The sequence below is a fragment of the Helicoverpa armigera genome, chromosome 5, assembly GCF_030705265.1.
Source record: "Helicoverpa armigera isolate CAAS_96S chromosome 5, ASM3070526v1, whole genome shotgun sequence".
NCBI classification, from domain to species: Eukaryota; Metazoa; Arthropoda; class Insecta; order Lepidoptera; family Noctuidae; genus Helicoverpa; species Helicoverpa armigera.
Genome location: NC_087124.1, coordinates 4,354,517 through 4,382,416, shown reverse-complemented (window position 1 = coordinate 4,382,416; position 27,900 = coordinate 4,354,517). Strand labels below are relative to the sequence as shown.

General features: G+C 35.4%; 1 protein-coding gene across 1 annotated transcript in view; it reads right to left on the bottom strand.

Moving 5' to 3' along the window:
• Positions 1 to 12,817: 12,817 nt before the first annotated feature.
• Dally (division abnormally delayed) overlaps positions 12,818 to 27,900 on the bottom strand; it is a 95,924-nt gene continuing 80,841 nt past the window's right edge. Inside the window, exons 6-9 of the mRNA XM_021344588.3 lie at positions 16,665 to 16,912; positions 16,048 to 16,174; positions 14,420 to 14,579; positions 12,818 to 14,219 (exon numbers count right to left, since the gene is read on the bottom strand). Coding sequence (XP_021200263.3) covers positions 14,089 to 14,219; positions 14,420 to 14,579; positions 16,048 to 16,174; positions 16,665 to 16,912 — 666 coding nt within the window. The 3' untranslated portion in view covers positions 12,818 to 14,088. The remainder of the gene's footprint in view (positions 14,220 to 14,419; positions 14,580 to 16,047; positions 16,175 to 16,664; positions 16,913 to 27,900) is intronic.

The window sequence follows — 27,900 nt, the reverse complement described above, 5'->3', positions numbered from 1 at the left end:
CCGATACCTCCGGCCGGGTAACACCTAAACCTGATAGACTGTAAGTTCCATTTTAGGGATATTGCAAAAAGCGCCACTACCAGTGGTACCTATTTCCAAACGTTATACAACGAATTTAAGATATAACAATAGTTTATTTGCTGCGGTTTTTTTGCAAAAGCTTATTTACTAACTGCAACAATACACGATGTAGCAAGACAATTCAGAAGCCGTAAGAAATCAACCTTCTGGTTAAACCCTGACAGTCAGGGCAGCTTCAATGATGGCAGCTTCATTTATACGATGCCCCGAGGACACGGGGCTGTCGTAAAGTAACAGGGATTGCTCACTGCGCCGCTGAGGTTTTCACTCAACCCCACACTTTTTATGGATGCCATTAATATTTCCGTGCATTCGAGCGCGTTCGATAACTCGCGAATTGTCACAGTGTTGCTTTACAGCTTTGGTGTTAAAAACAATTGTTATGTCTTTTAGGAGCGTTCATTTTGTTTAGATTATAGTCAGCCTTCAGTTTTCAACGCATTATTATTTTTTTGAACTAATACATAATTGGAAAAGAACTACTGAATTACTAGCACTAATCTGTAAGCAAAATAAATCTTTTCTTTTAACAGGAATCGGGCATTAGGCACCTATGATTATTTGATAAGTGACCGAAACTGCTCTTGGATCTAATTTAGTTCGAAAAGTCTGGCTCGACAGTATTTTCATGTTATTTTTGTAGCTCTACAAAAAGGTGCACGTTTTAAGAATTTACTTATTCTAAGCTGTTGTTATCGTCTATTTATATAAATATTTTTAAAATTTTAGTTTTTTAAGTCATTTGGTTGTATAAGGTAAGATTTAATATATTCAATTTTACAGTAATATTGAAACAATTAAACGGCATGTACCGTCGCTAGGCACACTATTTTTCTCTCCATGACACCACCATTAAATGATGGATATAGTATGTCAATTGTTAATTGACTTGTGCTAGAATGTGCTCAATAGGTTAGGTGTGCAGCGTTGTGCAACAGTGCAACTGATATTTTACAACCAGTCGGAATTAGGAGCAACAAGCGTGGCAACGGCTGACAACCTTGGAAGGTAATAAACATGAAATTCAATGATATCGAAGCAGGTCACAATGAAATATTATTTTGAATTTGGAATGTATCTACTAGAATCTGAATTATTTGCAAAATATTTTAGCTGTGTAGGTACCTATGTGTAGTTTTGATTTTACCCCCGACGTGAACATAGGGGTGTTATAAGTTTGACTGCCTGTGTTTGCGTGTCTGTCTGTGTTTGTGCTTTTGATATCTAAACGGATGAACGACGATTGACGAATTGAAGGGCTTCCTGCTGTGTCATAAACTGAATAATAATTGTTTGGTTTAAACAAGATTTTTGTGCACAATACATTTCAAACATTTGTAAGAACTATGTTTAACATTGTCTTATAAGTCTGATCGCAAAAAGGAGTGGATAAAGTAAAATACCAGTCCTTTAACACTATTGAGCTAGACGTCACAAGCACCCGAGGCTGTTTACGACTACACTTGAAGTCTGCAACTCTGTACCGAACCCTTTCTGCAGTTTCAGTTTCCGATAGATACCAACAAATAAGTAGAACGGAACGTAACACAATAGCATACAGAACAGGCTCAAATTAAATAGGAACGTATGTTATGGTAATTAATTCAACCTTTCTTTAGTTAGGGCTGGGATCGTTTCAGGGTTACTTATTAACCCTTTATTTACATATTGTTTAGGTGCCTGGATTAATTAATTGAAGGTATCTGCTGTGTTACTTAGATTAATAAATAGGTACTGTTTTCGTCCGCCTCCTATACCTAATATGTCATAGGATATGTGGGAGTGTTGCACAGTTGACCCGAATAAAAAGTAGCTACAGGTAGCTTTTCTCGATAAATTACCTATTCAAAGAATTTTCGAAATCGGACCAGTTCTGCCAGAACCCGGGTAAAACCGCAAGAAACAGCTAGTATTGATAAATAACTGTCGCCACACCATCTCGAAGTTCAGTGAATAATTTGTTACAACTTAACAGCTTAAAAGTTTATTCAGAAAGACAAAAACTAAATTCAATTTGACAGATCCATGAAATCACAAAAGATTGCCACATAAAACGAACTGCGAATCAGTTGGAGCCAGTCTACACCAACAATTTGGTCCTTTAAGAGTTCAATGGAGTAAGGCAACATACACACTACAAACTTTTAGTCGGCCAATAGTTTTTTCGGGCTCATAAAGAAGTATGAAGATGAATGGTAGAAGGCACATTACAAAGATCAGGTATCAGACCGACTGAGGTCTTTGACTGGAATCAAAATTTTATAAAAAAAATAATGAACTGCAAACTTAACAGTCTCTCCTCTGGTAACTAGATTTGACAGTTGACCCGTTGGATAAAATTTTTAGTAGTTCTGGTACCGGCCTTCATATTGCTTTATGAGCCCAAACAAACTATCGGCCGACTAAAAGTTTGCAGTATGCATGTACTCCAGTTCAATGAAGTAAAATGTAGCAAGTTTTCGTTGTTTCCGACGACAGATATCGGGCGAGCGAATTGAATCGGATAGAAACGAAAGATTAGCTCCGAATAAGTAAGGAAAAGTTACATTATTTCATTCGCGTCTATTGAAACCTTTTTTGTGTCATTTTCTATTAAATGATAAGATTCTCTGGTAGTTTGTTGGATTCATATTTGGGCTTATGTTGAATTCAAGTTACTTATTTTTGCTTAAGTGCAACTTTCCGGGGACTGATGGAATTGAAGATGAGGCATCAATGCTGTTCTTTTATTATTTATTTGCATAGACCAGCTTTTTCTTCGCATTTTCAATTTTTAATTAACATTGCTTGAACTATATTTAAAAAACTAACTTTGCTTAATATTTTTTTGCGTTTTGTTAAAATTAATATTCTCAAATAATTCAACCATGGTTTAATAACATTGAATAAAAGTTGTTAATTGAAATAAATTTTGTAGTAAGTGAGGTAACTTGCTTGAGAAACATTACACTTTTTATTGAGGTCGACAGTTTAATTATAAGTTTTATTAAGAAGTTAGGTTTCTTGGGTTAGTTAACTTTTATTACGCTGCTCTTGATACAAAGTTTTTGATTTCATTGAACAAGAATTCTTCGGTGAAATATGATATGCGAAGCTATTACTTGCTTTTCGTTTTACTACATTTGTAGCGTTTTTATGAAATCTAATTAGCTTGAAAGACAGAGTTAGTTACTCGGAGTTAGTTAGGTACTCATCTCTACAATTAAAAACCTAATTCCTTTTTAAAAATCAGTCAATACACTTGCGACCCTTTTATCGCACATAATATTAATCAGGGAAAAATACCTTTCATATTACTGCACTAAGAACATTCATACACATCTTTAAATAAATAATAATTCACTAAGCTGCAAAGTCCGACTATTCCACTTCTGGGAAAAGACTATAAACTCCTATATATTTCTATCAGAGGCTTCAATTTCTAATACGTCACCTACATTACAACAGCACCTTTATCGTGATAACCCTACGGTGTTCAGGGTTGGCAGCACGTGTGACAGCGATCAAATTTAATTGGACCTCCACTCGTTACTCCGCGGAGACGTAACGAGCGATACTGAGCAATGGCGTGTCATCAGTCATCGGATGGAGCTGTGACGAGACATGGCAAGCGCTGGTTAGAATTAACTGGTGTTAAGAGTTGTTGTTTTAAATAGGTCGTAGTTTGCTGGTATTGTTAAGGCAGTATCGATTTTCAATTTTCATTATGGTACCTGCTTGTGGCCTGTGTCTTTTGACTGTCCATAACAAAACTGTCAATAGCATTGCAATAATAGTTGGAAGTAACATGATTTTTATCTTTGGAAAACATGTAGACTCGTAAAAAATATAGTCCTACAGTCATCCATGAAATCCGGAAATTTAGATGAAGCGTATTTTTAAAACAATAATTTGGGAATCTTCCCACTTTCTCTTATCTTTATTTGCCTTACTGCTTTATTTATTATTTTATTATAATAAGTAACTACATCCTTAAGATGGTAGGTAAGTACCCATAATTTATTTAATGTAGTGGATTGTAGGTACACTATTCTATTTAGTTTCAGTTACTTTCTTCTAAAGTAAACAACTGAAACATAGATTCATTCATTTATTTGTATATCAGTGTTTATTCTCCAGTACACTGCCAGTGTTTCCCGGAATCCATTTGCGACAGTTTACGTAAGAAAATCGAATACATTTGTAATGAATACTTATTTGTTCTAAATGTAATAAAAACATTACCTAATATTCGTAGAACTCTTTATTGTATATTTTCATTTATACTTTTAGTACTCGACAGTTATTCATGATTGTTATCTGCAAAGTAAAAAATGAATCCGGATAATAAAGAAATTAACGAGCAATGAATAGTATATGCTATTTTATTTAATACATTTTACAAAACTGGAAATCGCCAATCTATCTTGAGTAAGCATGGCAATTAACATCACCCATTACTTCTCTGTATGAGTGTTATAGGAAAAAATAAAGGCAAAAGGATGGTAATATATATCAAAATACTCAGAAATATATCTATATATCTATATATCCTTAATACCCGCTGTGGTAGACCGCAAGAAAGACTATCATTAGGTATCTACATTGTACCTCATCCCACATAATATGCTCAAAAGATGTTACTTCGCTGCGGGGCACATAGCTATCAAACATTTAAAATTATTGTTTTTATCGTCGATAAGTATGATAAACTTAATTATAATTTCTTCCTAATTATAAATGAGAATGGACGTCATAAAATTATTGACGTTTAGTATATTATAATTAACTGGCGGAACTTTTGTCTTAGATCTTGGTATCAAAGGGAGTTGTTACTTCTTTTTAATTATTGACTTCAAATGGTATATCAATGTTTTTATGGAGAATTTTTCGATGTTTCTATGGTAAAAATAACATATTTTTTTGTTCAAATGTACATATATTTGTTTTATATAAAAAATATGCATTCCAAATGAACGCGTGTTTCAGTTAGTTTATTTAAATGTGTTGTGTAAACAAAAAAGCTTTTAAAACAACTATGTACATAGTTGCTGCGTGTTGGTTTTTGTTGTGCAATTTTTTTATTACTTAATTGCTTATTTACTCGTAAAATAAAATACTATCTGTATTGATCATATGTGCGACTGGTGATTACAAATCCAATTATATTAAATCTAGCATAAAAACACGAATTTTAGATTTCTATGATTGGTAATTCCCGCTTATTTGCTTTTGAAATTTTTAACTAGCATTATGCTAAAGTATAATAAAAGAATAACTTATTATGCTAAACAATGTTATTTATATTTTGTTATTTGTCTATCAGTTTCTTTTGAATTATTTAGAACTGAATCTTCATTTTTGAATGTTCCACCCTTTTAGCTACTTCTGTCGCGCAATATAGTGTACCTACCACGGCGCGGCCACATGGTAGCCACAAGCAGCTGTCATGTGGTCGCACCTGACTGTGTCTACTGCACTTCACTAATCACTGCGGTTAATACCAGCATATGTTCTATTAAGTACAGTGCGCGTATGGTACCTGGTATATCGATCAAAAACTTGAAATATTGGTCAGATTTGTAGGCTCCAAAAATCAAAAGCTCTTTACGACGCAAGAAAATTGTGATAAAGGTTTTAAGTGTTAGTGAAAATCGTTTTTGCCTAGTACCTGGAATGAGTAATTGACGTATTTTATCTAGAGATAATTAGTTAGCTTTCAGGAATTCCAGGAAGTAAATAAATCCCAAATGGATATTCTCTGTTTTACGATGAAGTTTGTAATTTGACGGCACAAAGCATCAACTTACTACGTATAATTCCAGCTTTAACTGAATTCTTGCTAAGTAGACTTAAGTAGAATAATAGCTATTCTTGTTTAGCGGTATTCCCAAGTTCCCAAGACCTCAACAATCTAAGTTCATTCAATCACAATATTAAGTATAAACGTACAAAGACGTAAGGCGACATTATGCAGGTCTACTCTAAGCTCGCGTTACTTTGAGAGAGCTTGACTGTGCACTTTATTGGCCGTTTCCTAGAAAACGTTTTAACCATAATAGGTTTGTCATAAGTCGTGTTTATCTTTAGTGGTTAATATTATGTGAGACTCGGCCCGAGGTCATGGGGGCCGCTATTCTGCCGTGCTGGCTACGGGCTAGCTTTGCTTTTGTGTTGTATTATATAGGTATCTATGTAGGAGTGATGGAGTAGAAAGTATGGATTAGAAAAACATATGCTGTCCTTCTTTGATCAGTGTTAAAATTATGCTTATTTATTTTTTTACGTAATAACAACTGAGGTGGTTTTCCACAGAACATGAACCGTTAGAATTTGAGTTACATTTTCCTGATAAAATTATGTACCTACTTCTCTGAAATGGATAACTTTAGAATTAATGGGTACTGATGGTCATTAATTGAAATCATTTTCATTAATTGAATTACCTCTTTTGGAATCCTGAAATGGAAATAAGTATCTGTTTTATCTTTTTTCCTGTACCTATCAAAGACATAAGATTTCCTTGGACGGGTTGCACAATAGCATACCCAAGCTTCATGTCGGTACCTCTGCTGCAATTCCTGGAAGCCAGTCCCAGGTTGACATCAGTTAACCCTAGTCTGATCCTAGATAATGTGATTGAAGTATTAATTGCTGCGAGAATGTCCTAGCTTGACCTGCAGGTTTAAACGCGCCGTTCTAAGAAGTGTTTATGATTTAATCTGCTTATTGGACGGTACTTAGGTAAGGATGAGGTACAGACTCGACCTTATGATCCTCCATTCCTCTATGGTACCAAATCCTAAGAAGAGGAATGCAGCAACATCTAATCACCGCCTACTCAGTAGTGTTCACCGCTCCGCTTTGGTGGAGTCTGGACTTTGTATGCACTTTCTTTGTTTGGGACAGACAAAATATACTGTAAGGATTTTTTGAATTTAGAAAATAGTCTCACTTTTCCCTTGTTAAGTACATAGTACAGCTACATCATCGTATCAGAAAAGTAGTTCAGTCTTAAGTGGTATACTTAACGTCAGCACAAAAGGTCAAGTATATTTTCATAAAATGCTCACCAACCCACGAGTATTCCAAAACGTTGAAGGGAATGCAAATAGGTAGCTACATCAATCCATCATTAAAAACAACATTCCTAACATGATTGAACTCTGTAATTTAACTGTGTAATTCTACTAAACACATTTCAACTAATGTTTAATGTTTCGCATACGTGAACAGCCATTTGCTCGAAAATCTATTAATCAACAGTATTCAATCAATTTGATTCAAAGGTAATTTGTTGATTTTAATAACTAGTTACTGCTTACTGCGACTATACAGTTCTTGAAATATATTGAAATACGTGACACTAAATATACCTAAAGTTTTCAGAGGTCTCAGAGTTAAGTTGGATTTTTAATTAGCTTTCCGTTCCTCGTCAGGAATTTTAAGCTTTAAATTCTCGTTTCTACGGAATCTAATATTAGATAGTGAAAAATGTTGGAAGTGTTACTAACCTAGTTTATGGAATAATTTGACACTTCACAAACGTTTCGGGGAAGTGTTTCAAATTACTTCAGTACTTTCGGAGTCCTTAGGGTTTAATTTTAGAATCTACCTATATTTGTTTTTCAGGGTCCATACATCTTCACCTTGTGTAATATTTCAACCAAACTAGCTCAACAGTTTCACCCTGCATAAATAACCGAATACCTACATATAATACACATTATTTTCTCTAACTGCTCTTCGTACAATATTTCACCCCAATCAGCTCAGCAGTTTCACCCTGCATAAAACTGAATATCTACATACATATAATACCATTTTTTTCTTTTATAATGTTCGAGATCTCAAAATCATAAGGTACCAAAGCCTACTTGAAACCGTTACGCAACGTGATTGATGCAACTCCGCCATTGATTTGAAAGCCAATAAGCGAGTATTGATTGTACACAGCTTACGAAGATACCTTGGAAAACATGGAGTCAATATTCAGAATGGATTGCTAATCATTAATTAGGCATATTCATTAAAATTGTTAAGTCAAAGTTTATGTAAGCAAGGTCTATCTCACAGATTAGTAAATAGTTACTACGTTTAACAATGTAAAAGATTGGTTTTGTATTTTACATATCACTATAAAAATTACTGGCGAATGCTTTATAGAGAAAAAAAAATAAGTTATTTATGGACGTTTACTAGGTTTTTAAAAATTCAGAAAGCTTTGTGTGACTTGTTGTCATGTAACAGTCATATTGTCAGGGATAAAACTTCGTAAAGTACTTTTGCTAACAGTCATAATCATCATCATCATCATCATCATCAGCCTATCGCAGTCCACTGCTGGACATAGGCCTCTCGTGACTATCGTGACTCGTGTCGGTGACGTGCACTTGTGCACGTCACTGAGATCGATGCCAGCGGTGTGGCAGTAAAATGGCTACATAATCAATTTTTTTTAGACAAGTTAAGCTTATCATAGGATTAGTTAGCTATGATCAGCTAATACCGTACTTCATTCACATTATCGCTCCTTCCTCCACGTTGCTTAGGTTCATGTAAGCAATTGTACAAATTGAGTGGAGCCCCGACCTCCGGCTAAATGATCCGTGAAATGGCCGTCTGATACAACTCTTGACTTATTCTATCCGTTATTCGATTCGATTGCCTGACTCCCAGACGATACACTAAGATAGCAAATGTATTGGAACTTACTTATAAGGTACTTTCGCGTCGCTTTTATTATTTTCGATGTAATCTTAGCTCTTAGTTATGGGTTGGTTGATCGTTTCGTTTAGTATGCATTAGGTTTTATATGAATTTGTCTTTTGGATAACAAATGTCTGCAATCAAATTGATTGGCCCCTACAAGCCCTAATGTTTGTCTAGCTCAGTGGTTCTTAACCTTTTTGACATGAGGGACCACTTTAACTAAATTTTGTCTTGCCGGGGACCACCTCATCGGTTTACCTCAATGAGCACTCATTTCTTTATTATTTAACAAAAAATAAAAAAAATTTTGGGCAGTTCTACTCGAAGCTAAACGCATGTCGGCAGTTGAGTAGGTAAGCAAATGCATGTAGTTTCCAAATGCGCGAGCGAAGCGAGCGCGAAATTTTTATCGGACTTAAACCAAATATTACGTAAAATGTAGCCCAAACGTACTTAACTTTTTGTTTTTTGACAAACGCAAAAATAGGGGCATATAGTTTCTGAATACGCGAGCGAAGCGAGCGCGAAATTTTATCGGACTTAAACCAAATATTACGTAAAATTTAGCCCAAACGTACTTAACTTTTTGTTTATTGACAAATGCAAAAATAAGGGCATACAGTTTCTGAATACGCGAGCGAAGCGAGCGCGAAATTTTAATTATTTTTTAAAACTCAAAACCAAAATTACGTAAAATGTAGCCCAAACATACATTTTCATGAATGGGGGGACTAGGTACGACACACCCGATATACGTCCATGCGAAAACCCCCGCTCGCAAAATTATAAGTCGTTAAAAATTAAGTTAGATACTTAACGTATAGCAACGTCGCGAAGCTAAGCTTCGCGGACCACTTGGAATGCCTCCAGGGACCACCAGTGGTCCGCGGACCACCGGTTAAGAACCACTGGTCTAGCTTATAAAACTAATGTCAAAGATCCGAATGATAAAATTATGATGAAATTGTGTCTACTGCTTACTTGGTTATATTTTCTTGTCGTGTAAAAATTGATTTAACCACGCATCACTTCCCGTGGGACGAGAAAGTTGGCTAAGAAAATGTCGAAATTATTTCTTTTCGGTAAAAACCAGGATTCCCAAGAGGTGTTAGGGGTCAAACGTTACTTGTTACGAAAACTATTTTTACCTATCTTGGATCAATACTTTTTAAGAGGGACTCAAACAAAACATGGTCTGGATTATTATGTCCCGTCAACTATAAAAAAGTAACCATAGAATATGTCAATATTAATCACCCTAAATAGTTTAGTAGGGACATAATGATTTAGGGATATAGGGACAGAAATAGCGACTTTGTTTTATATTATGTAGTGTTTGTGAATCTTTGTTGTTTCGTTGTTTTTTGTTTGTGCTGAAAATAAGTATTATCTATCTATTGTAACAAAGCAGTTTACAAAATGTTATATCCTAAAATATGAGTGTAAATTGCGATGTTCTCACTACATTATTCCTGTACTGAAGTAAAGCAGCACAGTTCAGAGTTTCATAACGTTAAAAGCGTCGGTAGAGCCGCATATTACTGGTGTTATTATGACGCCGTGCCGACTGCATACAATGGTCTCCATGAATAAAATATACCGAAATGGGGACACCGGCGTACCTCGGAGGAGGGTCTGAATGGAGTGCTAATGTACGGGGGGACTGAAAATTTACCTGGCATACATGTTCGTTGAATTTTAGGAGGTAACGGTATAGCGGAGCTACAATATAGGTGGTGTGTTAATAACAAGATTGATTTTTTATTTTATTGTTTACTAGCTTGAAGAAAAGACAGACATTTCACATTTATAATATTAGTTAGGATTTGCTAATTAATCTATTGTAAGATGTTCAGAATATTTTTTCCTTTGCAATTTCTTTACATTTGCTTATACTACACATTTACATCATACTTACAAGAACTCCATTTACTAACTAATCCGCGTTCTCCGCGCTCCCAATGCGTCCTTTGCAACGCTTCATACACTTCATATCTGCACGTCCTTTATCGTCACTACAATGTACTTAGCACGGCCTTTTGTGTGTGTAACACATCTGTGTGAGTGTATCCAGGTCAAAATGTATCGATGTATCCTATAGCTTCTCGCAGACTGTAAAACTGAACAGTCTGGCTAAAAATACTTGCCTTGACCCTTTTATGTTCTTTTGGGTTAAAGGAATATGAGTTTCTGTCCATAGGAGTCTTACACTACCTTCTCTGCTTACAACTAAACAGGACTTTGGTTGATTTACTACTTCCCAAAAATTTTGCTGTGTATTGGCTGTTATCGTTTTGTATTCAGTTCATATTATGAATTATTAATAAGATACAGCCGTTTCACTGAAAACCCGCAACAAGCAAACTCGTGTGTTTTCACATACTTTCTTATTACTTTAATTTGAGGTATTTTATAGTACAGCAATTATTTATTTATGTAAATAGCCCTTATAATAGTTATGTACCTGCTAGGGACCTAATCCTAATAAAAATGCAAACAAATAGTTATTAAAACAAAGCTTTGTTTAAGAACACTAGGGTTAAAATAAATTCAAAGAACAGTTGGTATTTTCACAAAAGAGCTGGGAGTTTCATTAAAAATGGAGGAGATTAGTACGTACACGTTTTAGCGTTTAAAACTTTAGCACTAAAAGCTTTTTTCATTATTCACTTTACACGGATTATGTGAAGGAATGAACTGATACTGAGGAATTCTTTTATTTTTTTCATAAGTGACCGTAAAGTTAGTCGTTCCTAGGATATTTTCCAAAAGTTTTTCTTAACGTCTGGTGCTTTTAAATAATGATGAAAATATGAAAGAGAATTTACCATTATTAATATTTTATCCCATAACGGTTATGTGACAGTGTGTCTATCCACAAAAACAACCATTTACAGAAAAAAAGAAGAATCGTCGTTACGGTTCGCAGCAGAGTACCAACGAAACCTCTCGACATTATTACTTAGTAAGTGGATGTTGTAACTCAGTGATAACTACCTCACTTCGGTAAATGATTCCTTATAATAAATCTCTAGCTTGTTAGACTCGCGAACATAAAAAAGGAATAAAGTCGTAACTCGGAATATGCTAAATTGTATAAAAGTTTTAGGGTTGTCAATAAAACAGGAACGTGTATAGTACAGAATTTATTTCCATATTATATACTCAGATATAACAGCAATTGTCTCGGTTCCACTCTATATACTCTCCAACAATATTTACATTGAGTTTGGGTGTCGTGTCGCTACATTTTGTCTTTGTAAAAGCTATATATTTAAATGTAATTAAGGGGTGCACACATTTGCGACTGTATATAAATTGTTGTAGGTCCTCGATATACCTCTGAAATACATCATCATTAAACAATACATAGCATGTGTAATGACCCAAGTATTGCATCACTTGCTCAATACAATACAATGTGTGACAAAAGGCTTTTGTTTTACGATACAGTCTATGATATAACAGATGTAAATAGTTCGACCTTGACCTCAAATATATACTGAAGGAAGAATTAAATTGCTTACCTATTTTGGACTATGTTAGGGAAAAAGATCGTCGTAAAACAAACACCCTGTGTAAGGTTGTAAAATTGTATTTTCGTGGATGATAAAATGTCACGCTATAAAAGTATGTGCACCCCACTTTATTTGAACAATATATTTATATAGCGAAATTTTCAGATTTCATGAAAGAATGAAAGTTATTATCAATGTTTGTACACTCTCATCTTATTTTAAGTTTACAAATAACAATGTCAGAATTTAATTTCTATTCAAATATTAATTTTATTAAAATTACAATGAATTGAAATAGGACGCGAAATATTTTTCGTTTAATAAGTAAAACATTCGCTTCTTTTTTTGCTAAGAGATGACATTTAACTGAAAAACATTTGATACTGATCAAAATTCTCGAGTTTCTCGCGAAGCTAAGAGGCGTCAAACAGAAAGAGAAAATTAAAATTTTATTATACAGGATGACAAGTAACATTTTTTTTCAATATTTTTAAATTAATGTTGGTGCCTTAAAAACAAGTTCTATGAATTTTTATTTGAAATTGTGATCATTATTAAAATTATTTTGATTGTAGCGACAGTTCCCCACATTCCGTGTGGTCCTCGCGTCAACACCCCATATCTACGATACATACAAAACGCAGCCATTACATGACCGCAACACTTTATTATATATTCACTAATCTTTAAAGCAATTTACAAACGTATTTATTGCTACATATAACTTATATTTTTATTTTGTTTTTTTTTTCTTGTCATTTCATTTTACCTACATTACTGGTTTATTGATACTGGAAACTAAATATTTATATATCTGAATAAACATGGGTATTTAGGCCTGTAGTAAATAAATTATACACAACAAACATACAGCTATTTATATAGTAATGTTATTTTAGTTTATCTTGTTAAGATGGAACTTTATATTGCATTCAGGTGTTCGATATTTAGTATTTAGTCGTTACATGAATGAATAAACCAATTATATTAAACAATACGATGCATCTCGTGCATCAACTTACAAACTAATCAGTATCACATAACATAATATTAGTTTAAATTATGACTTAATTAATATTATAAATAATAATATCCGTAATTTTAATATGGCAACGAAATATATTTACTAGCTAAGCACCTAGACCAGTAGGATTTCAGGTATTTACACAATCTGTACACAGAATCCTTATTTAAGAGTTATCACTCGCTTCTAATCGTTATACATTTTTCTTAATAAAATTATTGCCAATCAGCTAGTGTTCAACAATGATTAAAGATTTCTCAAATAATTTATTATTATTATGACAATAAATTTCACGATCACCTCCAAGTTTTAAATGCAGAAGTATAGTAAAGCTTCCATTACAATGTATATTTCCACCTAATACTAAGAAGATTCTTCAAAAAAATATTTACAAAATGAAGACAACATCGATATGCACTGTACACGTTACTGGGATATGCACTGTACAATTACAAACGTTAAAATATCTTAAATGCATCGGGGATTGTGGCGTGCATTGACATTTCGATATAAAATATGTTTGTAAATACGCGGAAATCTGGCATCGGACACTACCGTACTTTACGACTAGCTACAACGAACGCGTCACTCTCGTGTCTGTGTTACGTCACTACACTATGTGGCTCGCGCACTGCGCAGCATCACCCGTCCCGCTCGCGCCACGCACGTGTGAGCGGGACAGCACGAGGGGTGGGGTCCGTGCGCGAGAGCCAGTCAGTCACTCGTTCACTCGCCTCCACAATGATATGGTTATTCTTACGTGCGCTGCGTCGCTTAGGTGAGACGCGCGGCGATGGCAGCCAGCAGTAGTACCAACACTGATGCACTGCACGTGGTTCCCGCTGCGTTGAACACCTTCGGCGTCGACGAGTCCGGTGGAGACTCGTTGTTGTACGTTTTGCTTACTGTTGTGACAAGAAAACATACATTAAAATTGAAACTTTTATGTGGACCTAGAATGCAACAGACTCCTAGAATGTAAGATAAGTTCAAGATATATCCAAAGACTTCTTTAACCTACTTAATATTCTCTGAAATGGTACCAGTATATTTAACAATAGTTTCCTAAAGTTTTTTCACAGTCGTATAACAGTCCTATACTTACTTCCATCGTGGTCTCCGGAGCCGTCTTCTCCTCCGGAACCCTCGGAGTCGTAATCCTCAGGGTAGCTGCGGCCGGAGCCTGACCCTTCTTCACCGGCCTCGTCGCCTTGCATGAACGCCTCGGCTGACAGCTCCTTACTGCGTGAGTATGATACTAGCAACTGTGGACAAAAAAAATATTTTAGAGTTTAGATCAAAAACTATATTCTTACTCTCCTATTACGGGTCTGCTGGGGAAGACTTTATTAGAAATAAGCAGTCCCTTTGTACTATTTTATGTTACTTCTACTTCTTTCATGTGTTTACTGTACACATAAATGGTTAAATAAATAAATAAAGATGGGACAGTATTTATAAATTTTGGAATTGAAAACATTATAAAATTAATGGTCACAAAAACTGTCATGCTGATAGATTACGGGACTTAAATTAACCTGAACGTTAGGTATCTGATTTAAAAACGTTATTCCCATTCGTTACAATAAGATCCTCATTTTCTTAATACCAAAACATAAATTTTCGCTTATAGCCCATAACAGAGAATTTATGTTGCAGAATATTTTCAATTTTACTTTTTGCTTGAACGCAATCAGAGTTCCAACGTATCGACTTTTCACCTCTTTTGATTACGTAACACCCTTCAAGGTAAAAGGTGTTATCTTATTAAACTGGCCGGAGTTAATTAGCCATAAACACTTGTCAAGTGTTTTCCTCTCAACATTAGACAACGTAACTTTTTTACGACATCGTTAACTTGCACTTCCTTCCTGTAATGTCGAAACTTGTTTCTTATCTTAAGCTTCGTGGGACAAGTGGTGCATTATCACCTTAGGAGTCTTTGGATATGTGAGTACACCATAAAAAAAACTATCAGGCTGGTTCTTTTTTTGATAATCCTAACGTCTTTGTCATTTATTTTTAATCACTTTGCATACCGCATACTGGAGTTGCAATCAGAATCTGCATAACATGATCTATAACAAGAATCTGATCATAAAACACATGTCGAAACTGCATGGAATCTGATGAATGTCTTTAAAACAAGATAGAACAGTACGAAAACTACACTTAAAGAAATAACTTTAGCAATAACCATCTTAGTGCATGATAATATTTTCTTCAGTATTCAAACAGCTTTCGTAGTACTATTTATTTTTAGAGTGCACAAGTTTTGTTGCGCGACATTTAGTCTTCCGGTGTTGTGCCTGATTGTTGAGAATCGTGACCCCATTCACAGCTGTCTTGGCATGCAGTCTTTGGCGCCGTGTTCTTTTTAATATATGATGTGGGACTCGGTACTTTTTTTAAGACATATCCGTATTATATCCAGTTTTCTGGCCGGATAACGTAATGTGGATGACTTCCCGAAAATTGTGACACTCGACAGTTATAAGCTTTATTTTTGAGTGAAACAAGCTGAACAAAGTTTTATCCTCGAATGTACTCGTTTACACAATTCTGAATTTGTTAAGATAGATATTAAACGGTAATATTTGTTTTGAAGTTTTACTTTGTAGGCTTCTTCTTTGTTTAGTGTTCTATTCAGTAGGTTACACTTATATAATCCTTATTTTCTTCCTTGTCTTTCCCAATACCTTTATATTGAATCAAAAACAAATGTGTCCTTACCTGTCTAGCCTGCTGCAGCCTGTCAGCCAACACGGCGACTCTTGCATCCTTGGGTGCGTCTCCCGTGGACTCGGGGTTGTACTTCTGATCGCTCGGTGAAGACGATAACGTTAGTGGCTTCGTGTAGCTAGATAACCAATAAATAGGTATAATTATTTTATGAGTTCATTAGTATTAAAATGCGTATGTACCGAGGCAAGTTACGGTTTTATGACAAAGTGATTGGATCGATCTACATAGAAATGGATATGAGTAGATTGGAACCCGCAATCATGATTTTATCTGGTGTGCTCTAAATAGCACGTAGTGTTAAATATTATGAAATATACAACTGCAATGTAATTCAATCAGAACGATATAAAAGGTCCGGTTTGAACAGTGCGCCCCAAATTGTCAGTCAAATTGAAATGAGATTAGCATACATACAAATGCAGAATGTCACGTTTGTTCGTAATGAAATATGAATGCTTTTAGAACTATTCAAACACGGACCTATTAATTGGGCACGGTGTTGAATTCAAATGGGATTATGAAAAATACATTCTAGCTTGTTTAGATGGAAAGCCAAAATCCTGATACTGGTCTTTAGAATACAAACAAAAATAGCGTCTACTCACTCAGCTATAGCGTTGCCATTCCAACAGCGCTCATTCTCCTCAGCAGCGAAGTCAGGTTTGTCACAAACTCGATCCGCTAGTCCAGCAAAGAGTTTCTTATTCGACGCGAGGGTGGCTGCAAATAGTAACAGTTCTGTGTCTGGTGGTGGCGCTCGAAGGTTGTCGCGACGAATTGAACCAGGAGTGGGGATGGCTGATGATAGAACTGGGCTGTCCATTGTGGCTGGGGGACCGCATTCTTGGCGAACCTGAGGACAAAAAACAAATATTTTAGTAGGTTCATTGTAAGGACACTGTAAATAGATATTGTCGGTTTTAAGTAACATAAAGCATGAAACGAAACATTTTCTATAAAATTAAGGGCTCAGCTCAACTCAGCACACTATTCAGGTTTACGGCAGATACGGCCAGTTTGAACCCTAGAATTTTAGCATTTGACACGTTATCAGAACTCGTTGCAATATTCAATCAAATGGCCAGGTATAAGGTAACAAGTACCAATAACATTATTATCATGTCCATGTTTATACGTACGTAGTTTGCGCAAACCACGATATATTAAAATGATAGTAAAACAAGGTATAATCAAAAGATCCTCATAATAATTCCGTGCATAGCATTAGGCGCTACGTGATCGCAAGCGCAAACAAGGAATGCTGTACCGCTAGCGTGTTGGCAAAAAGTCAGATATAATCGGCTCGGCTCAGGCCCGAGATGAAGACAAACGACGGTGCAGTGCCGATACAGGCATGTCATTTGTCAGCGGGTATATAGACTGCAGAGGAACGCTCGCTGGATTATCACGCGGAGGATCTCCGATAGAGGTGTGAGTAACCGGATTTAGTTGTGTGAATACATGATGTTGTAGTGCCTCTTATAGGTCTAGCTGATAACGGGTTCTATCAAGGGGTAAATCTTTATAACGAAAAGTGATATGATGAATTAATTTAGTTATTGATCTTCGTCAGTGGCAATAAACAATAACTTCTTTTTTAAACGCTCAATATTTCACCAACTTTTGTGATAAGTAAGTCAAGACAAAAGGCCTCTCAAAAGTTTCGAAAGTTATCTTCGTCTTTATATTCTGTATCCCATTCTTCAGAATCATCGCCGTCCTTTGTGATATGAACTATGTATGCAACAGCAATATGCATATAATATAGTGCAACATTCCACTGCTCACATGTCTAGATCCTGCGTCGGTTAGCTGCGCGCGCGCCGAGTGAACGGCCGCGGCGACTCGCGACACGCAAATAAATCGCAACAACGCAGACGCAAATAGTCGCATAGTTCCGACGCAATTATTGCAAAAAGTACGACATAATGCCAGGGGGCGACGCCACTTTGAATACGTTTAAAATTTTCTGCTATTTTTAGATACTGGCGACATGTTTGGGAATGTTTGCATTTTAAAATAATTGTATATTTTCTTGCTTTGGGTAGTAAAGCAGCATTGCGCTGTTTACGGTCTCTATATGAGAGGGTTTTATATAGAAGAGTGTCGTAAAACTGGGAAATGAATATAGGGAAAAACATAGCTTTTATTACCTAAGTATGGCGAAGTTTTGGTCTAATCATATGCGGCTGAATATTAGTATATACCCGGGGGATATTATATATTACGGCTAAGTTAGGAAGCACAAAGATTCCGCAAGTTGGGAGTTATAACACGTATCCCGCAGGATTCAGGATAAAGTTTTATTACGACTGTGACATCTGTCGCGAACACATACATAGAATGGATATCTATTCCTGCTTTTATTAATATTGGGATATTCGTATGGAGCTCTACCGACTGACTTGACTTTATTCGATTTCATCACAAAATATTGGAGTATTTCTCAAAACTGGAAGACCGAAATAAAGTTAATATAAAAAGTCTGCCTTAAGCACACCGCAAGAACTTAATTAAATACAGAACATTGATAGTACTGGTAATAAAGTTACAAAACAAAAACTGACATCAATTAAAGCTTAACAGTCCGAAACCGAGATAGTCGACAAACTCTTAACATTATGTGTTAATCGGTGTATTTTTTACAAACAGCTCTCAAGACGGGCATAAAAAGCGGCTACTAAATATAGTAAATATTCATTAACGCATTGAGTTTGCACGACCGCAACCGGATCGTACCGCCTTCAGTTACGAAAAGAATTAAAAATAAAACCCATGTTTGTAGGTATACGTCGAGCACTTGGTTGCCGCGGGTGGGCATGCAGTAATTACAGAGCTAAAGAAACTAGATAATTCAAACCGATATAAAAGCACCGCCTGTGATCGCGATTAATGGATACACACAAGTTATTAACATCATTGCGGATTCATACACCTTTATACTGCGGCCTTTTGACAAATAAAACCATTTATTTCTTCACATAAAAACTATTTTCTTCAACGCAATAATCATAAAACAAAATGGCTTGTGTTTAAACACCACCCAAAAAAGTACCTATTTTACTACCAAAAAAATTCTAAACGGTTACCAAAATGGATAAATGGTCACCAAATAACGTTTCCAAAAATATTATTAGATAAAACCATTTTTTCGTATTATTGACTACTAAAAAAATATATGGACGCCTTTAAAATACACTTTAGACCAAATATTATATATTGTCACTACTTAGATGTTACCAATCATGTAATACCATGACTCCCAATTTGGTCATTTTTGTTAGACTAAAAAAGCTAACGATCGCTAGAATATTTCCCAAATACCAATTAATATACTAGGGTTCCCAAAAGTACGTCGCTTATTTATTGTTATATGAATTTGGGTGTAACTCAGTGCGTTTAAAATGTAAGCACGCAACATGCAGCAAGCATGGCTTCTGTCACGGCTCCGGCGCTGCGGGGCTCCGGCGGTCCCATGCGAGCTTATCGTCGCAGATGGTTTTCACGCTCACCACTTCACTCAGCCGCGGCGGCGAGCCTTAAAACTACCTGCGCCTCAGCTCGCAGGCCGCCTCGCCCCTCCGCGCCTACGCGGTTTTGAATTGCACTCTAGGGGTAGGGCAGACCAGACTACGTGGAGTCGGTTTTGCAGCGATTCGTTTTCGTCAATAACTTTTTGGTAGTAATATTAATCTTTTAGTTGGATAGAATTTGGTGACCATTAATCTATTTTGGGAACCAAAAATAATATTTGTGCGAGATTTTCGATTTTTCTGATGTTATTTTATTTTTTTTGGATCATAACATTATATAATTTAGTGCCCTTTTAATAAAGTCATTTTATTTTTTTTGGCGTTGTTTATTTTATTTGGTGCCTCAGCTTAGAGTCTTAAAAATATTTTTGGTGACCGCCTAAATTATACCCAAACAAAATGGAATACGTTAACCGATTTAACAAAAGGTGTGGCCAGTATTTTAAAGAAAAGAAGACATCTTATTGAGACTATTGCTAATTAATTTTACTCAAAGTCCCGTTAGACTTCAAATAACTTGTCATGTACACCTGCTAAAAATATATTTAAGCGGAAATCGTTAATTGGTCCGTAGTTTGATGCCTAGTTGAGTTGAAAGCTACGAAGTTTGAGTAGACCGGTATACGGTACCTATAGGCAAAAAGTCTGATACCACATATTGCAATGTAAATTGAGCAACAATGTAAAGTACCTGTACCAGTTAAAACTCCAAATAGCCACAATTTGGAGTGAACCGTCGTCGAATTCATAGTTAATTGGTCCACAGTGCAGATATTAATTAACGTTAATTATTTATACGTGTGTCCATCACGTCACTGCTATTTGTAGCCTGGTGTTCATTGAAAACGTCATAAAGCATATTAGATTACCATTTGTAAATGACTAACTGTATACTGTAATCGATTGTATTTGTAATACAATTATTATTGTAATACAAGCTCGTCTTTGTTCGTTGGCCACGCGTAAGTATGAAAGTGCTATTTTGTAGCGCTTAGCCCTAATGATCTAAAATTACTTGTATTATGACCCGTTTCATTGTTCGTTTAGTGTTGAAGTAACAACAAAATACATTGGTTACAACAATATTTAGTTGAGCTAAGAGTTTTATTGTAATTATAGCAATTTTAGGCTCAACTTACAAAGCCTTGTTAGATTCAATTTCAAATTCTTCTGTACAAATTACTAAAATCTTTCGAGCTAAATTATAATTAGAGCAAGAAATACAGTACCGTTGTCTTTGCTGCTTCTCATAGATGGTAATCTAAATTATATGGACTGACAGAATAAAGCTGGGACTTTGGCACTATCAATGGAATCCATAACGTGCATTAAAGGGCGCGCCCTCACGCTAGCTTAATGATTAATGTCTCATAGTTTGAACAACATATCTACAATCAAGAAAGGGATCGTCTGAATTTCAACGAGAGCATATTTAGTTCTACTCCGAACGTGTATGTTGTTATTATGAAATAGCTAATAAGCAGTTGGCACACCTGATGTTAAGTGGTAAGTGAAGTGCATGAATATCTGTAACTAGAAATGTAAAGCAGATGTGACTCAGCCCCGGATCTAGGGGGGGGCAAGCCGGGGCCCATGCCCCGGGCGGCAAATTCAGGGGGCGGCAAAATCAGGCGGCTGCCTGATTTTAAATTCTACATCACAGATTACCATAATAGTTACCTACAGGGCCGTCTTAACCTATGGTGCAGGGTGTGTGTATGTCTCAGGGGCGCCCCACCACCAGGAAATTTCGAAAAAATTACACCCGTTTGATAAGGAAGTTCCATTGTATCATGATACTGACAAGCAAAGTTTCTAAAAAAGTCGCCTTCGCTTTGTTTAATTGATCATTTTGATTATTTTTCACTTTTAACATCCTCCAAATAAGTGAAAAAATTCTCGCTCGCTACGCTCGCGACTAAATGACAATAGATGTGTAGTTTGTCTGATGGTTTATCATTTTTATTGACGCACCGAATCAACGAACACAAATGGCACTCGCTCTAATCACGGTTTCTTTTTATTTGTACACTAGCTTCTGCCAGCGGTTTCATCCCGTGGGAACTACTTCCCGTACCGGGATAAAGCCTATAGCCTTCCTCGATAAATGGGCTATCTAACACTGAAAGAAATTTTCAAATCGGACCAGTAGTTCCTGAGATTAGCGCGTTCAAACAAACATACAAACAAACAAACTCTTCAGCTTTATAATATTAGTATAGATAATTCCCTGTTTAATTCGTGAGTCTTCAAACAAATAATTTAAAAAAGTTCGTGGCTTTACAATTTACTTAGTCACTTATTATTGTGTCGTAGGCTCAAAAAATTTTGCGCTCGCTTCGCTCGCGCAATATTATACATACGTCGCTTTCATAACTTCATGGCTCAAATCCACGCTGTATTACCTTTTATAAGTCAAATGTAGCAAAAAATATTATTTATGGAGTCCTCAAAAACAACAAAGTTTGCGCTTCCGACTTTTTGTTAGTTTCCAGCGCTTTTTTAAATTTATTAACTTTTTGTGTCCCAAAATTAAAAAAATTGCGCGCTATTTTCGGTCGCGCAAATTTTTACAATCTAGACACACGGCAGTGTGTCCGCCAAGTTCGAGCAAAAAAAGCGACACACCGGCCGTGGGTTATATTACACGAACCATTTCGGGCCAAATTCGACCCCCCTGTAACTCAAAATCTATTTTATTTACGCATATCAAATTTCTAGTATCTGTTGAGACCCCCTCACTTATCTAAAATACAAAATTTCATTAATATACCTATTGTAGGTCTTGAGATATTGACGTCAGAAAATCGCTATTTTTACTATACACTCACTGACTGATTCACTGATTCACTGACTCACTCATCAAAAACCTAGACCACTTCCAATGGTCGTATTGACTTGAAATTTGGCATGGAGGTAGGTCTTTATGACAAGGTAAAGGGAAAAATCTGAAAATGGCCAAGTGTGAGTCGGTTTCAAAATAATGAAGGTGTTTTATACCCGGTGTAAATTTATACCCCTAAGGAACTAAAACGAACTAAATTTATCTATATTTATATAATATATCTTCGAATGGTACAAAGGTTTGTATTTAGTCAAAGTAAAGTAAAAATCTGAAAACGGCCAAGTGTGAATCACTTTCGAAAATAACGAATGTGTAACTTTGATCCACGAACATAATATATGATAACATGTCATGTCAGTCAGTTGGTAAATCTAGTCCATTTAGTTAATCTAGTTCATTTCTTTGTAAGAAACATAGTGCATATTAAAAAATCAAAAAAATAGTATAAATGAGACATTTCTTTAACTAACTTCATCATAAGAAAAAAATAAAATAAACAACCTTACAAAAATAAATGAAATCCCACCCAAAACAAAAATGTGAAAGACTGCCAAGTTCGATAATATGGGAATGCTTCGCCTATAAAAGAAGTGAGATCTGAATAAGTACCAAGTTCCATACACATACCTCAGTTAAAAATAGTTACTTTTTAATGATGATTACTTGGCAAGTTTTTACAATTTGCATTATTCTGTCTCGACTTTCATAACTTAAACCTGGCCAACAGTTTGAGCCTACAATGATTTGGACACTTTTTTTTAAGTCATTTACCTACCAAAAAAGTGACTTTCGTTGGTGAAAATAAACATAAGTAGGTAGGTACGCGGGGCGGCATTTTTCAGTTTTTGCCCCGCCTAAAAAAAATTGAAGATCCGAGGCTGATGTGTTGACAGCCTAGAGACAAAGCTGAAATGCCACTGCTCAACTCATCATCTGACTATATAGCCTTTTCCTATGTTGGGGACAGCTTCCAGAGTTTTGAATGGAGCGACTGCCTATCTAACCTCCTCAACCCAGTAACTGGGGCAAATCGTTATCCTTTGGTAAGACTTTCTGACTAATATTATCAATCCACCCATGTGGCTGTTAACCACGAGCTCATTGCTCTTAATGCAGAAACCAAACCCTGTCTTCTAAATCAGTCAAGCAAAAACTGAGATAGGAGACTCGCAAAACATTTAATATTCAACAAATGTACGAGAAGTGTTAAATAATTCACAAGGAGCTACAAAAAATGGAACATCCGTTGTGGAAGTAGCTCGTCATTGAATTTGAATGTCGTTTTATGAATGACATCTGTTCGTGTGACTTGTACAATTGTGTTAGTGTATGCGCGTCGCGTGCTCACTTAAATTACGTGGCTATTGATGCTAAATATACCTATTGAATTTGTTTAACTGCTTACCGGTTTCAAATTGGGTTTTTGAATGCTGAATGCTAAATTGATTTGAGAAAGCCATCTGTCGAAGTTTATTTATTGCTTCATAAGCATATTATAACATACATAAATGTATATCGGCTGATTATAGAAATATGCATTTTCTAGCGCGTGTGTTGGCCGAAAACACAATAAACGACAAGGGCCGCTCTCGTAAATCATTATCAAATCGGAATATCACAAAAAGCAATGCAGCCCGCAGTCTAACTCGTATTTTTTGCACCCCCGCTGTATAACTAGATTGTATGAGATAAATAATAAATGGCATTTTTATAGGTGCTTCTAACATGACAATAAATATTTTAGATTCAGACCCAGGGCTATCATATGAAATCGCCTATCATAAATCGGCGTATTGCCATAATTTGAGCCGTATAAGATTATGACTTACCTGCTTGGTAGCAAATCTTATAAATTGCACGCATGTAAGAGTCGTGAAACGCATCAAAGTGTAATAAAATTTATCACTTGGGTTTAGTTAATACCGCTGGAAATTACGATCTACATTTTACTTGAGGCGTGGAGACGCTATAAATTACCAAATGTGATTTATTTTGCGCTCTGGTATTGATTTATGAAAGAAAATAATTTACTCTGTGTGATTCTATTGAATTCTTACGGTCTTAGGATATTTTATGTTCACTTAAAAGAACTGATATAAAATACTATAGGATATACCGAAGTCGATTTGAACGAAAAGTCAAACAAAAACTTGATATGGCTTTTTTACTCTTTTATATGAAATTGGTTGAATAGCGACAATAATGGCGACGATAGAAAAAAGCTAGCTGACGTCATAGCCCTGTTACACTCAATAGGTTCGGGACAGCCATTTGTAGGAGATGAGGCAATTACAGCCACGCCGCCCCGCCAGATTACCTTAATAGAAAATAAGAAAAGTTCTCGCAAGTATCTATTTCGAATTAATTTACTTCTGCTTCTAAGCAGGTGGTTATAGGAAATGTTTATTTTGTGAATTGTAATGATACGATTTACTTAACTAGAATAAGAAGATTGCTTTTTATAAAGAACTCTACTCTATGTAAGTTTGTAATCATATCGTATAGAATATTAGAGTGCACTCAAGCTATAAGATGCAACTATCTTGTTTATCTCCAATCTGTTATTACTATGAACCCGCTGTGAATGCATGTAATACAATTACCATATATTCATCGCATGCACATATTTCTAAGGTAGAATCATCTTCTGTTAGGTACATAATATTTTGTAAGTAGGTAATAATTCTGTGTTAACTACCTACAACATACAACAGTGGAGTCATCCTTCTTCAAAAACACATTTTGAAGGATGGGTGTTCTTAGGGGCGGTCTAATGGAAGATTTGAAGTTGCAAAAGTGCTGTGATTTAGCCTATTATATAATAGGAATAAATGATTTTTGGTCTTACATGAAATCGTTACCTATGTGTTGTGCTTTCTGCGTGTATAGGTAAATAAAAACCGAAAATATTCTTACTCTTATTTCTGCCATAAGATCTTTGCTTACAGTACTTTATTTTCGACTTGCAACTCGATACGCACTACGGTGCATAAGTACAGGTACCTAATGTGACTGTCGGTGAAAACAGAAAGACGTGACATCTGCAATTCAGCGCAGATTACCGCTTTAAAGCGGTAAATAAAGCTTCACGTTTGACTATTTAGTAATACCGAGGTGTTAATGCCCACTCTGTTTCTGCTATTAATAACATTTTGGATAATTATGTAAATTGGAAGTGTCAGAATACTAAAGTTTTCATATCTTAAATATTTTAAGACATTGCTGTAATACCAGATACATTTGGTAAATACCAAAACGTACATTAAATTCCAAATAAAATAAATTCAATTAACTACTTAATTGGTTTCAAGTTATACCGAGTGTTGGAATAACAACATATTAAACTTGAATGATTAATTTAATGCATATTCATTCCAATTATGGTTAATTTAGTTAATAGACAGTAATTATTATTATACAGCATACCGGTATACAGTAAACAGAAATACCTGGTTGAGACAAGATAATAAATATTACGTAAAACGGAATTTATCTTAGTGAACATTACATGTTGGGATAATCTTGCTTCTAGAGTGCTTAGATATATTATTCCATGAATAGCAGCCATGTACATGTAGTAATAAAACATAAATAGCATACTTATGAACAACAAAGGTTTTTATATAACATGTCTTGTTTCTATCTCGGTGATTTTATAGAATTAATTTGCGAGAGAATCAACTTGATCTTTAAATGAAAATATAAAAAATCTAAATATAAATCACTAAAACTAATTACGAGCAGTACCATTAAACATTTTACAGCCAAACTCGACATTTCTATTTACGTACCAATCAGGGTAAGCTTTTTACGGCTCGCGACTCTAATTAATCATAGAGCTAATAAAAAATATGTCAGAACCAGTAGTGGTAATAAACAAGTTGTAGTATTACAATAAATAAAGTCGGTCGGTCTATACATCAATAGTGCGATTGGTCGTATCGAAGTTCTAAGTTTTCGCCCACGTAAGTCATGACCCAAGACACGAGCGGTTTATAAGCCACACGCCAAACCCACATTTCTAAATGATATGTATGATGAGAGAAGGTTTACAGAGCTATAAAATATATATATATGTACTTACATCCGACCTTGCATAAGAAATAGGAAGTGACAAAGCGTAAAGTTTAATAGAAATTGCAGTTGAATTAAAATTCCTAGGTATTATCAATAAAACGCTGGTCAACGCTAGTTATGGCTACTAAGATTATAGGAAATAGTTGATTTAATACTAATAGGTATAGCAAAGACAGTTTCTATTGCCAATCCCAGCTTTGGTCACGTCTTAGACATTTTAATATTCTATCATTACCTACATTTCCTGTTGCGATTTGCAATTACATGACTTTTCAAACAATTATCGATTACGTGCGATATTTTACAATTTCTAACGTTAAACTTTTTATGGAGTGGTTCTTCTGAACTTTATTATCGAGTTATAAGTATTTTATATGAGGTCGTGTGCCATACTGGTTAGTGCGTAGGCGCCGAGGAAATGCGTTGAGAAATTAATATTAATAGCTTTACACGTTACATGCTATCTTTAACGTTGTAAATTTTGATACACCTATCGAGTTCCGTGATATGTGGCGGTATATTAAAAAGTTGTTTATATCAATATGAATATTTGTAGGTATCTACAGTTGCTACATTACAAATTGAGAAATTGATGGTTTATTTATTAATGTCCAAAGATGGAAGTCACGACCTAATAATAAACTGCTTTGAAATACCAACTTATAAGTTGTGGGCATCTTTATAAGTCAGAGGCTATACTAAAAAGGAAAACCTTCATTGGTGGTTACCGTACCTTATTCATTAATAAGCTTTATTGAATAACTATTTATTAAATACTTATCAAAATTTCTAAAGAAGTCGTGCTAGTTCGTCGTCGGTTATAGTTACTTAGGTAATATCTCGCTGTCGTCTACGCATTGCGCCTGCGATTCGCGAGGTGAAAGCACGCAAGGCGTGGGCGGGCGCCGTCTCATGATGGAATACGAGATGGGGTTCAATACTACAGCCGGAGTTCATACGAACCACGGAACACGTGTCGATAGCACCACTCTTTATATGCTAATGTTTCTTCACTTACTTGCACGTACGTACGTTAGTGCATGTTGTTGCCGACAGATGGGAAAATTTTATAACTTTTGTATTTTTAGCTGCAAAGAGATTGTAATGCAGTCAGAGATAAAATATTCTAAAAGCTCGTAAAAATATGTTTTTGTAATAATTTGATTATGTAGAATTTATATTGATGTACGAATATGAATCAGATGGCAATTTAAGTGACCCGCGACGGTTCTGTTAAATAACAAATGCTCTACATATTTGTAAAAGAAATTAATCACAATTTTCCTGCAAGATCCATTTTCCTTTTCTTTCGTTCTTTCCAAAAATAATCTTTTCCTTACACAATATAATATAGGAAGATTTCCCCGTTATTACCTCATGCAGTGG